The sequence below is a fragment of the Protopterus annectens genome, chromosome 8.part0 (genome assembly GCF_019279795.1).
Source record: "Protopterus annectens isolate FY-2018-M chromosome 8.part0, PAN1.0, whole genome shotgun sequence".
NCBI classification, from domain to species: Eukaryota; Metazoa; Chordata; order Ceratodontiformes; family Protopteridae; genus Protopterus; species Protopterus annectens.
In genome coordinates, this window is record NC_056741.1 from 14586269 (window position 1) to 14599858 (window position 13590).

At 40.0% G+C, this 13590-nt stretch overlaps 1 protein-coding gene across 2 annotated transcripts in view; it reads right to left on the reverse strand.

Annotated features, from left to right (window-relative positions):
- The window catches only part of LOC122808609 (protein Wnt-4-like), a 449218-nt gene that overhangs the window by 96101 nt on the left and 339527 nt on the right, over nt 1-13590 (reverse strand). For both annotated transcript variants that reach the window (XM_044079568.1, XM_044079569.1), the window contains exon 4: nt 2325-2467. In XM_044079568.1, coding sequence (XP_043935503.1) covers nt 2325-2467 — 143 coding nt within the window. The remainder of the gene's footprint in view (nt 1-2324; nt 2468-13590) is intronic.

Genomic DNA, 13590 nt, shown 5'->3' on the forward strand with positions numbered 1-13590 from the left:
AAATTTAAATGAATGAACTCCTGAAACAGTGTATTTCACTTCTGGGATACTAACCACTTGGCCATAAATAAGTAAAACACAAACAACCAAAACAAATTAAACCCACCAAAGTGAGGGGCTTCACCCTCCAAACCCCCATATGGAGGGCTGCACCCCCCCCACTAAATACACCAACTCTGAGATCGCAGTACATTAGAGAAAAAGGCAAAGTTCGCCACTGTGGCCAAGTGGTTAGTTTCCCGGAGGCAAAATACGCCATTCAGGGAGTTTGTCCACTTACATTTTTGGCAATGTCGTCTCGGTGTTATGTGAGTCGAAGTTATGGTAATGTGTTGTTTTTTAGGGAATATATATAAATATATATATATATATATATATATATATATATATATATATATATATATATATGTGTGTGTGTGTGTGTGTGTGTGTGTCTGTATAGCTATATAAACCACATTTTACTTCTACTTTTTTCTTGCTGCAGCTTCATAAATTATATGTAAGTTTGAAAACCTAAGGTACCCTGGTGACATTTGGAAGATGGAAGAGTCTGAAATGTAATACCTATGGCAAAAACAGAATTTTTCTGTTGACTTTGAATTATAAGTAGGTCTTTTTATATTTTACTTCCTTTGTTGATGCCTGCTCCATACTAGGGTGATCAGAGTACAGCTTGAATTAAGGTTGCCACCTCTGGAAAAGGCACAGACCTGACAAAAGCCCCCACTCCTTACTCCACTATTGTTCCACATATTGCAATAAGTGAACATGTATTTCTTATTCATGCCATCAACAGGTTTGAAGTAACAGTAAATAATATGCTTAACGCAACAGATAAGCAGATATAGATCCATGCTGTTCATGTTAAAAGAACATGCTCTGGCAACAGGAATTTTTGTTGAAACTACAGTAGATGAGCATGGAGGACGAAACATCTTACTGAAGAAATGAAGACTGGAAGAAGAATGTATCATATTCGTAAACTTGTTTCCTGCAATGTATACTTTACAGTTTTCCTGAATTCAGGTTTATTCATGTTTACGATATTATTCATACAAAAGACAAAACATATGTAATTTTACCACAGAGAGCATAAAGTTTAACTGGAAGACAGATCCATTGTTTCAGTTTTATAAAAACAAATGCTCACACTTCTCGTGTACTTATTTTAAGATGCTTCATGAAGAGGATTTTTTTTATTAGTGTAACTGCTTGCTAACAATCACATTTCACATCACCCAGGATGCAATTTAAAACAAGCAAAAAGCTATTCTGACAAAATAGTTTAAATTTAAGTAGGAAATACAAGTGCAACAATAAACACTTTGGGAAATATACTACAAAAATATGTTAGTTCTCAGAATGACTAAAAATATCTGAGAAGTACTCTCACCATCACTGAATTTCCCAATTTCTGACTGTCAGGAAAAATTTGTGACCAATGGAAACCTTGAATTGCCTTATTCTATGCATTTTCATCAGTATTCCTTCTAGATGTCCTAATTATCTGGCCACGTACTATATGAGGAAAGATATGTCTAAGATGCGTACTAGTTCTATGTAAGTATATAGCCTTTCTAATAGCTTTTTTATAGGAGGAGGTTTCAAAAGCACATCCATTGCTTATTAACAAGATGTCATGTTATGATATGGTTGATTTAAACCTCAAAAAAGTCACGGTAGAATTTAGATAATTCGCAAAATCTTCCAATTGTATATGGTTGCCACCCCACATACTCAGCTAAATCTCTTCATACAGGAGTATGTTTAAGCTTGAAGACCAGCAGGACCGGTAGCCATCTGACCACACACACTGCCTACCCCAAACTCTATTCATAGGTTCATAGGCTGGTACTAGGCTATTGGCCCTAGGGCCTATACAAGCCTAGACATAACAATTCCCTGGCTATTTCTTCCAACGCTATTTACTTCCCTGGACCCTTGTCTAGCAGGGAGACTGACGTGATCCCCGGGGTGAATTTCCTTTCTCCCATCCAATCGTCAAGGTTCCTTTTGAAGAGGGCCAAAGAGATGCTCTGCTTGACATGTATGGGCAGTCTATTCCAGAGTCTGCGGAGTCTCTGGGTCAGGAGCCTATCTCTCCAGCATGTTTTGTTTATTGTGATGACAAGGTTTAGATCCCTGGAGCGTGTGGCTCTGAGGGATTGGGATTTCTTTAAGTGTAGCATGTCCAACAACTCTGGGTTTGACATGGCCTTGTATGTTAAGCAGAGATCGCCTCTGAGTAGACGACTTGCTTGCCTTCTTTTCTTATCTGTTTTTTTAGTTCCAATCCTCCATGCATCATTCTGTGTTCTACTTACCTTCCTGCCAGCCTCATTGTTATGTAAGTTCATTAATGCTCTGCTGGATGACATTCCACGACGTCTTTCTGGGTTGTCAACAAAAGATTGTGAGAAGGAGATTCCATAGGACAGGTTGTCAGAGCAGCCAGACCACTGGAATCCTGGGGAAAGAAAGTCACACAATTTGTTAGACCGCTTTGACCAGATGACTGAATTCTGCATGTTGCTGATGCTTGTTACAAATCTTACAGTTATTATTTTAGAACATTCTGTGACAGAAGACTTGAACATGGATGTTAAAGTCAGAGTAATGGAGTTTATATTTTATAGAAACAGGCATTTCGTTTAATGTTGGTCTCAATTGTCTCTCAATTTCTTACCAATATTCAGAGCTCCTTCATTACAAAATTAGAACTTTGTTGTAGAAAGGTAGCTAGGTTTGCAACCAGTCTGTCGTATAAAAGTCATCGCTGCTCAACTACTACTGTACTCTGAAAACATTAATCTGGTTTGAGTTGCCCAATTATCTCAAGTACACTCAATGTCTACTTGCTCACAAAATGATATATAATCCTTTCCACAGTCCATCCATCAGTAACACTCTCAAACATTACCTTTTAGCTGTTCAGTTTGCTCATCTGAGAAACAGCTTCTTGAAACCCATAAACCTAAAAAAGGCATAGGACATAGGTCATACTCTTGCTTAGTAGCCAAAACCTGGAACAGGATTCTTACAGACATTAGAGCAACACCTGCAGGTCCCATTTTTAAGCATACCTTGAAAGAATGCCTTCTCAACTCTAGGTTCTGTACTTGCCTTTCTTCAGGTTGAACTGACTGTTTTATTTCCCCTTCTTATACTCTTTCTCTTATAATCTGTCTCTTCCCTTTCTCTTCCATACTCCTTCCTCCTTGCAATCTACTAAACACCCAGTATCCCTCTTACGTCTCTTAGCACCCACCCTTACTTCTCCCTTATTTCCTTCTATATTGTCATCCGTAAATCTTCTTTTACTCTCTTCACCCCCTTCCCTCTTCTTTTCCACCTTTCTTAGCCTATATTATACAACGATCCCCCATTAATATTCCAAAACGTGCACACTGATTGGTCAGCATGCACGATGTAAATCAGACTTATACTAATGGAAAAAGGTCCAGTTGCCCAGACTTTTTCCATTAGTATAAGTCTTTTTTTTACATCAACGGAGAATGCAAGATCTCCGTTGCTGTTTAGACACTGTCTCGCTATGTTAAAGGAGTTTAACATAGCGAGACAGCTTTAAAAAAAGTAACGGAGATCTTCCTTTCTCTGTTGCTTTTTTTAAAGCTGTCTCGCTATGTTAAATGGGTTTAACATAGCAAGAGAGCTTTAAAAAAGCAACAGAGATTCTCTGTTGCTTTTTCTAAATCTGTCTCACTATGTTAAACTCCTTTAACATAGCGAGACACTTTGTAAAAAGCAACGGAGATCTTGCTTTCTCCGTTGCTTCCACCCACAGCTCTGATGTACTATGTAAGCATGCGCATGCGCACTACATCAGAACTGCCGCAGAATACCAGACAGCTGCGGAAGAACACCAAGGAGGCATTATACAATGCCATTATTTAAGAAAAGTATTTTTTTTCTTAAATATTGTCATTGTATAATAGCAATAACCCACTTCTGTTTGTGGGTAATGCTGGATTTACCCACAGTTGTCTTTGTTTGTCTTTGCCCTCTTGACCAAACCACACCAACCGTGGGTGAATCCAGCATTACCCACACCCAGGTGTGGGTTATTGCTATAATATTCTTCCATCAAGTTTTCTGTTTCTGCTCCTTCTGTGCCTCATTACTTCTTTCTCCATAATATTCTCTGTCTCTGATGTAATCATGTTATTTCATTCTCTTTATCTCATTTGTATAATTTTTTGTAACTTATTTTATGACTTGTATGTTTCCATGATCATATGTATGCAATTTACATTATAGTTTTTTTTTTTCCTGAGTCTTCACTGAAATTGGGATTTCTGCCTAGTTGGACTTTCCTGGTAATCAAATATCAAATAAATAAAATAGATGTAATTAAACTTGTGAATTATAGCCAGACCTAAATAGTTTTAGTGTAGGCAGCTTTTTTGTTATGTTGTCTCATTTCCGACATCTCAGAACTAGGAAGAAATGCATTCATAGGATTATAAACATTTCTTTTCAAAAATAATTTGCAAGTTTAGTATATCATTCTTAACATATCACCCCAGAACGTTTCACGTGCCATGTTTATACAATGACATGCACAGCTTAGACTCCTGTCTTTCTTAGATTTTTTTTTTATTTGGTTTGCTAATAAAGATATGCTAAAATTACATCCACTAACAAAACAAAATGAGCTGAATAGTGCCAAACATCATCTCATTTCATTTTGTAAAATTAGTCAGTTTTGTATTTATTGTAGCTAACATTGCATGCCCTTGGTTCTAGAAAAAAACAAATCATGGTACTACAGCTTAACAGAAGCATGTCAGATTCTAAAGCCAGCCGATTTTAAGTGCACTTAAAATAATGTTTGGCATGGTATCCCACCAGGATTTTATTACCTTACAATGTCATATGCAATATAATAATGTTCCTTCTTGCTGAAAACTGGCACATCTTAATTAAATAGCTAGAAAAAAATTGCTGCTTAGTCTTAAAGGTTATTCCACAAGCTCAGAACAAAGGGTTTACTTTTACTGCTATTACTCTGGGTGTTAAGCAAATTCACTTACCTTGCCAGTAAATTATTCTATTCTTCCAAAGTCACAGATCTAAGTCCTTACTCATGTTTACATATACGTTTGCATATTTATATTTATATGTGTGTTTGTGTGTGTGTGTGTGTGTGTGTGTGTGTGTGTGTGTGTGTGTGTGTGTGTGTGTGTGTGTGTGTGTGTGTGTGTGTGTGTGCGTGTGTGTGTGTGTATATATATATATATATATATATATATATATATATATATATACATACATATATATATATATATATATATATATATATATATATATGGGTTACCTTCAGAACATCGAATGGCCACAACATCGAAATCCACTGCATCGACACAGCATAACATCGACACCTGGAGAGCCGACGTTCCCCACACAGTAAGGAACTGTTTGGCCATCCGAAACTCCATATCTACCAGTTAAACAAACACACAGATGTGGGGGGCTTCACCCCCCCACCCCCCTTACTTAATATTCCAACTCCGAGAACGCACTACCGCAGGGGTATGGGGCAAAGTTCATGGTGATGGCCAAATGGTTCCTTACCGTGTGGGGAATGTCGGCTCTCCGGGTGTCGATATTATGCAGTGTCGATGCAGTGGATTTCGATCTTGTGGAAGTTCGATGTACTGAACGTAACCCATATATATATATATATATATATATATATATATATATATATATTTATATGTTTCTTGGAGGCTTTTGGGTGGGCCCATCTACATCTTGGGTGATCCCCCCATGAACTGATTGACTTATTTTCTTGCCAGGCTTGGAAGGAGCTGGATACAATCAAACCAGTCCGCAAATGCCCTGACAAATACCTCGTTCCCTCTAAAGACAGACTACTTTGGTCTAAAGGTGTTCCTGTTGATGCCATTGTTTTGACTAGCTGAACAAAGCTCCTCTGTCCATTTGCTGAACAGGGAGTCTCGAGTGATGGACAGGTGTGGCAAGTGCATTTACGCTTCACCTACCTTTGTGCTGAGGTCATTAAATCACTTGGCACATTTCACTTGCTTGCAAAGAAATTTGGTCAGGTAACTTTCCATCTCTCTCATGGAGACCATGTCAGATGAGGACTTCAAGAAAGTATCTCCCCAATTGGCTACTCTTGCTTCTGTGGCTAATGTCTCCATGAGGCTCATCTCCCATACAGCAACTCTTACTGACAGCAAACTGCTGTGGAGATCAAGTTTTCTACCCCTCTCACATACTTTTTCCAGAAACCAACAAGGTGGTAAGAAGACTTGGTTCCAGAAATCCCAAAGGTCTTTTCAGGATCAAAGCAGGGATTCTTCCTTCAGAGGCAGAGGGGGTCTGCAGAATTAGGGCTTCAGAGAACCCTTCTCTGAGAGGCCCTATCAGTGCTCCTGAAGCACTGCCCGACTGTCTATTCCTGGATGCAGTTGAGGGTAATTTTTCACTGCACCTGGATGCCTTCACCTGTCTGGCTGCTAAGCATAATATCCAGAAGTTATTATATTCTCTGTTTCCATCCTCCTCCAGTGGAAAAAAAGAAACTTCCTGATGTACCACCCAGTCAGAGGGAGCATGCAACACTTGAGATTCAAAAATTGCTGCAAAAAAAGTCATCCAAGAGGTCTCGACCGAACAAAGAGGATTTGGAACTTACTGTCACTTCTGTTTAGTGCCAAAGAAAATGGGACGTGAGACCCATTCTGGATCTGAGCGACCTAAATTGGTATGTGAAGTCAAAGTTCCAGATGGTTATGGTTCAGTCCATTCTACCACTGTTGGCAAAGACAATTGGATGTGCTCTATAGACCTTCAGGACATGTACTTTCACATCAAAATAGTCTCTTCATAAGTCATCTGCACTTCAGGCTGGGAGCTAGTCATCACCAGTTCAGAGCTCTGCCCTTTAGACTCACCACAGCCACCATAGTATATACTAAATGCATGGCAATAGTGGCAGCTCATATGAGACTGAAAAGATTCCAGATGTTTCCGTATTTGGACTGGCTTCTACCTGCCCCAACCCGGCATTGACTACTTCAGACCAGGGATTACTTATTTCAGATGTTCAAATCCCAGGGCATTACCATAAACTTTGCCAAATTAGACCTGTCTCCCATTCAGAGTTCAGAATTCATTGGTCCCCTTCTAGATACTACACACCAAGTGGCTTCTTTAACTCCACATTGTATAAGTTCTTTGAGAAATCAAGTATGGGACATAATCTCTCTACCGTCTCCTTCTGCAAAATTGATACCATGAGCTCTTGCTTCTATGTCTGCTGTCATTATACTAGTTCCCTTAGCAGTGTTCTTTATATGTGAGTCCTCCAATGGACTTTCGCTATTCGGTGGTCTGTTCTTTATTGGCAGTTATCTGTTCCCATCAATCCGATCTGCAAACAATATCTTCAATGGTGGATTTATTTGGTCCCTGGGCAGGGTGTTCCTCCTTCCTTCCCTCATAGCCACAGTGACCATGGATGCTTCCCAACCGGGGTGGGGGGCATTTCAAGGGAAAGATGGTCCAAGGAGCATGGTCTTCTTCAGAGACCAGATTACATGTCAGTGTCCTAGAGATGAGAACAGTTCTTCTAATGTTGGAAGACTTTCAGGACAGTTTCCCCTTTAGTACTATGTATTACATACTGACAACATGTCAGTAGTCGGCTATAGCAACAAACAAGGTGGAACCTGCTCTTACCCCTTATGCAGAGAGGCCATGAGGGTCTGGGAGTGGGTGATATCTTCAGACCACTTTCTTGTTGCAATGCATATACTGGAGAATTCCAGTGTTTTAGCAAGCAAACTCAGCAGGTCCATCCTGACCCCTCACGAGTGGTACCTCAATCAATCAGTGGCAAATCTGATTTTCAGCCATTGGAGCCAACCTTGCGACCTCTTTGCTTCCCCCAAAAACAGCAAGTGCAGGAAATACTTTGCTCTGATCGTCCCTCCGGGGGAATCACCGAGAAATTCTCTAGTTCTCGATTGGCCCCCCAGTCTCCTTATGCTTATCCTCCACTTCCTTTGATCCTGAAATTCCTGTAGATAGCCAGCAGGCTGAAGTGCTCAGTCATCCTCATTGCTCCTTTTGGCCTTGTCAGGTTTGGATCCCCTTTCTATGGTCTCACCTGAAATACCCTCCTTGGATTTTGGAGCCCAGCCAGGACCTCTTATATCACCCGTCGGAGAGTCAGCACCCCAGTCTCTACACCTTTAAGTTAATTGTGATGCCTGTGCCCTGGCCCAGCAATCAAGGAGCCTCAATCCTCACCACTAACACCAGAGAGGGTGTCTCAAATATGCGGAAAAGATAAATACACACAGTGAAGTGCAATTTCCTTTAAGAGCACACAGAGATCACAGTCAGTCCGAGGCTGGCTGCTCCCTTGCTCTCCAGGTCCCCAGTAAGACTCCCCACTGGCACAACTATAGGGTCCAGATCTCAGCCAGCTGGGCAAGCTAAAATCTCCAGCACCCTCTCTTTCCAACCAGTGCTTCATGTCCCTGCCCAAGTAGCTGACACACACACACACACACACACACACACACACACACACACACACACACACACACACACACTTTGAGACAAGTTTATACAACCACACAGACACTCCTGGGGAAGGCTGTCATAGGTCTCCAGCTGTGCCCTTTTTACCCAGACTATGCAGTTGTACCATCTGCCACCACCCAGCTGATATTTATCAGCTACTCAAAGGCCCTTAAAAGGGTGTCCAATTATTACTGTGCAATATTATTATCTAATTGGTAGTATAACTAAACAGTCAAAGCTTATTAGAGTGACTTGGTACAGGATCCTTATATACATGCAATGTACTTTTAGAACTTAACTTATCTCTACACAAACCAGCCACAGTTAAATGGTTTTAAAATATTTAATAATAAATAATTAAAACCACAAGATAACTCTTTCTACTACACAGTGCTAGTCAACAGTTTAGAGATCACACAGAAATACTTAAAATAATTCAGTAGTACAGTTCTAACATCACAGAAAAAAAACATTTAGTCTAATCTTTCTAGTTCCTATCTATATCTAAAAGAAAATGCAAGTCTTAGATAATTACATATGAGCAAGACAGTGCTATGAGTTGGATGATCAAGACAAAAGTGCTTAATGCCTTCTGATTCTCTCTTTTTAAATTGCTATTGCAGTCCTTGTTCCCATTACATCATTTCACACTATCCTGGTGTTCCCAGGCTAACAGATACTACATAATTGTTATCTTGCACCTGCAGGAAACTACAGCCATAAAAGACATTCCACATGTAAACGCTAGTAATTATTCCTTAAGTTAAAACAATAGGCAGGTTGCTTCACTCCAGACTCATCGACTCCAAATTCTAACTTCAAAGGGACATACATGAAATAATTTTAACTTCAAAGGATAGACAAGAAATGCTTGACTTAACTTTCTTTACAGCAGAGGGCAATGTTGCTACATTGTTTTAAGTTCAACATTTCACAGCATATTCTTTCATTTAAGAAAACAAGTCTGTAGTTCATCATTCATATTTACAAATGATAGAATTATCTATAAAATTCTAGCTGGCTAGGCTGGCATCCTTTACATTAATCTCATAGTTTCTCAACACTTCCAGTAATTTTACAAAGGTCCATGCTTGCTTCCTCTGTCCGTGATATAGTTTTGGCATCCCAGAAAGCATTTACCAAGAAAGTCTACAGAAGCAAATGGAAAAGATTTGCTATATGGGCTTCCAAAGAGAATATTGACCCTTTTTCAGCCCTGGTTTCAGCCATCCTTCATTTCTTACTTCTCTTTTTTAAGGAAGGAGCAAGTTGTTCCACTATAAAACTTCAGCTGGCCGCTATTTACAACTTTCAGTCTGGAAATGATTTTTGTTCTCTTTGTACTTCCAGACTATGCATGACATTCATGAAAGGGATTTTCCTGCTTAGACCTTCTATAAAGGATCTTTCTCCTCCTTGGGATCTCACAGTCATACTTCAAGGCCTGAATCAGAAACCATTTGAACCAGCAAATGCTTGTGATATGAAATTCCTGTCCTGTCCAGGAAGAAAGAGGTCATTGTCTACCTCTTCCCTCATTAGGCCAGTCATCGAGTACAATGCCCCATTTGGCATGTACCTCACTAGACACCTGAAACAACTGGAGAGGCCACAAAAATACCTCACAAAGAGGATCTTAGGCCTTAAACACTTGTCCTATATGGACAGACAAAAAAACTCCAACTATTCTCTGTCTCATATCACCTATTTAGAGGCGATCTCTGCTTGACTTACAAAGCTATGTCTGACCCAGCTCTGGTAGAAATGCTACATCTAAAGAAATCCCAATTTCTCTGCACTGCACACTCCAGAGACCTCAACCTCATTACCACAATCAACAGAACAAGCTGGAGGGACAGGTTCATAACCCAGAGACTGCCCATGCTATGAAATAGACTTCCCATACATGTCAAGTGGAGCGCCTCACTGGCCCTCTTCAAGACAAATCTTGATGAGTGGATGGGAAATAGAAAATTCACCCGTGGGATCACTCCAGTGGCTCTACTTGACAGAGGCACTGGGAACTCAGGTCAGGTGGCACGATGCCGGGGTAATCCTATGGGCTAGGCTTGTAAAGGATCTAGGGTCATTAGCCTACTACACACTTATGAACCTATGAACCTATGTTTTTAGTAACTATTACATCAACAAAAAGAATTTCTGAACTTCAGGCATTATTATCCAAATAGCGTTACATTATTTTTAATAAGGATAGGGTGTCCCTTTGTACCAACACATCCTTTACGCTTAAAGTAGGTACAGAGAATAATATTATTCAGTCTATATAATTGCCTGACTTCTTCCCAAACTTTTCTAACAAGGGCGAATATATTCTACATCTTCTTGATGTGCATAGGCAACTATGTTTCTAGCTTCATAGAACAAAACAGTACAGAATGTCTGACCAATTATTTGTATCATTTTTGCCTAACTGTTTAGGTCAAGCAGTCTCCAAAATTACCCTGCCTAAATGGTTTACTGATTGCATTTCCTGATCTATTCAAAAAATGGTCTGGAATTGTCTCACCCTCCTAGGGCCCATTTTGCTAGATCTATTGCTATGTCATCTTCTTTCTCCTCCAGAATGTCAATTGATGAAATTTGTGCAGTGGGCACTTGGTCTAACACTCACACCTTTGTGATGCATTATAAATTGGACACTGTCTTCAGAAGTAGATCTTCTTTTGGTTTGGCAGTGCTCCGGCATATCCTTCCTTGAGGCCACCCAAGAGTTATATAGTTGAGGATTCTGACCCATCAGTGAGGAAGAAAGAAAAAGCCATCAGGTTTGGAAGTTATGTACTTACATAACTTGGCATCTGTGTTGTCCATTTTAATTCTTCCTCGCCTTCCCTCCCAACCATCCCCTGACCGAGTTGCTCCTAGAGGATCTATATACTATATAGGAGCCTTCATGTTCCTGGTTTAAGCCTCTGATATCTTTCTGTCTGTTTCTGTCCCTTTGTCCAGTAGGCAGTAAGGCAGCAAACTCGATCTGAGGAACCTGGGGAATGTGTAGAGCATTGTGGGAAGAGGGAGCAGCTCAAGACTTGACATTTAAGTCTGAAAAATGCGTCTGAGTTGGATCCAAGGGTCGACTGCACAACCCATCAGTGAGGAAGAATGAAAATGGACAACACAGATGCTAAGTTATGGTAAGTACATAACTTCCATTTTTTTTTCAAATTCTTTGGTCACTAACTGAAGTGTGTTTATGATTCTGTACATACTGACTCCAGGACTGTTGCCACTGGTAGTGTGCTGAGAAGTTTAGTCTGGCTGCTTTCTCAGAACCTCCCAGAAGATGTAAAAAATGAGATTTTGAATTCTTGGAATTGCTCAGATTTTCATTCCTCATTCTATAAATTTTCCTTGGGATTTTTGTTCCCTCAACCACTTTTTGGCAAGAAACAAAATAAACAGTCTCATCAAATTGCATTTAAGCAGACATTGAAAAAGCAATGGCAGGAAGGTTACAAAAAGAGACTGGAACCTCCAAGAACAAAGGACAGTCAAATGAGGCAGAATAACTGTGTAAGGGACCTTACACCCCCTCCCCAACATTACCCCATCCCTTCCAAAAAGTCTGAATCTCCATTTTTCCCTTTGGCAACAGATTGTTTCAGACAAATGGTTCTGAAGCTAATCCAGCTAGGATACAGGTGGCAGTGAGAGGAAGTTCCTCTTTTTTAGGGAATTCCTTCTCATCCACGAGACCAAACCCTTCTATTCCCCCTGTTCTACACGACATGCTGTCTTGCGGGTAAGGGAGCACATCCTGCTTCTCAGTTTGGAGAAGGATTTTATTCAAGAATGTTTTAGATCCAAAGAAGGAAAATTCTCTGAGACCAGTTTTCTGTCCTTCTTTCCTGAATCAGTTTGTGATAGTGCCTAAGTTCAAAATGCTTTCACTTCACAATGTGTTATCCCCTCTTCATTGAGTTTTTTAGTAGCCTTAGACTTAGCTTATCATCACATTCCTAGTCATCCAGAATTCAAACATTTCTTAAGGCTATGTGTGTCTGGATCACATTATCAGTTCTCTTCCTTACTCTTTGGGATATCTATTGCTCCAAGAGTGTTCACAAAGTGTCTATCCCCTATCATATTCCATTACAGGCTAAAGGATATCCTCATTTTTCTATATTTAGATGACTTGCTAATCTATGCAGAGTCTTTTTCAGAGTGTTAATAATCTGTGACTTGGGTAAGAGATCTCCCACACAGGTTGTGATTCCAACAGAAAATTCAAAAGTCTTTTTGACTCCATTGCATAGGATTGTGTTTCTGGTGTGATTGCTAGACACCTCACTTCAAAGACCTTTTCTTCCCTTGGAAAAATAATCTATATTTGGATCTATTTCAGGGGTTTTCCCACTCAGACTTTTGTCATTGTCAGGGCATACCTCAGGATTCTGGATTTCATGGTATCCATGATTCTCATGATACCTTTTGCAAAAGTCCACATGAGAAAAATACAATTGTATCTGAAGCCTCTTTGTTCCTAACACCAACACCCGTTGTCTTTTAAAATACCAGTCCTGGAATATGTGAAAAGAGAAATCACTTGGTGGAGACATCGAGATATCAAATTTCCCTGAATCCAGGCCCCCCCTTCATTCCTCCTGCAAAAAAGCAGTCAGTCACTACAGAGTTCTCATACATTGCTTGGGGATCAGGGTCAAGGGGGATAAAAATGCAAGGTCTCTGGGAAATGAAAGGCGGACTAAAGCACATAAACATAAGTGATGCTAGCTTTTATAAAAGCTCCCACCTTTTTGAATCATCTGTGGTTCCCAGGACCTCTTCAGGATGTTACAGGCAGTATCACAGTAATGTAACTCATTAACTAGCCAGGGGGAACCAGATTTTACACCCCTATGCAATAGCCTCATATGTAAAGCTGTGGAGTGCATTACCCCAGTCTTCATTAATTTGGACATTGAAAATCTTTCAGCCTTGGACCCTCATCATTTTTTTTTCAAAGACAGGTCCTGCCTATTTAAC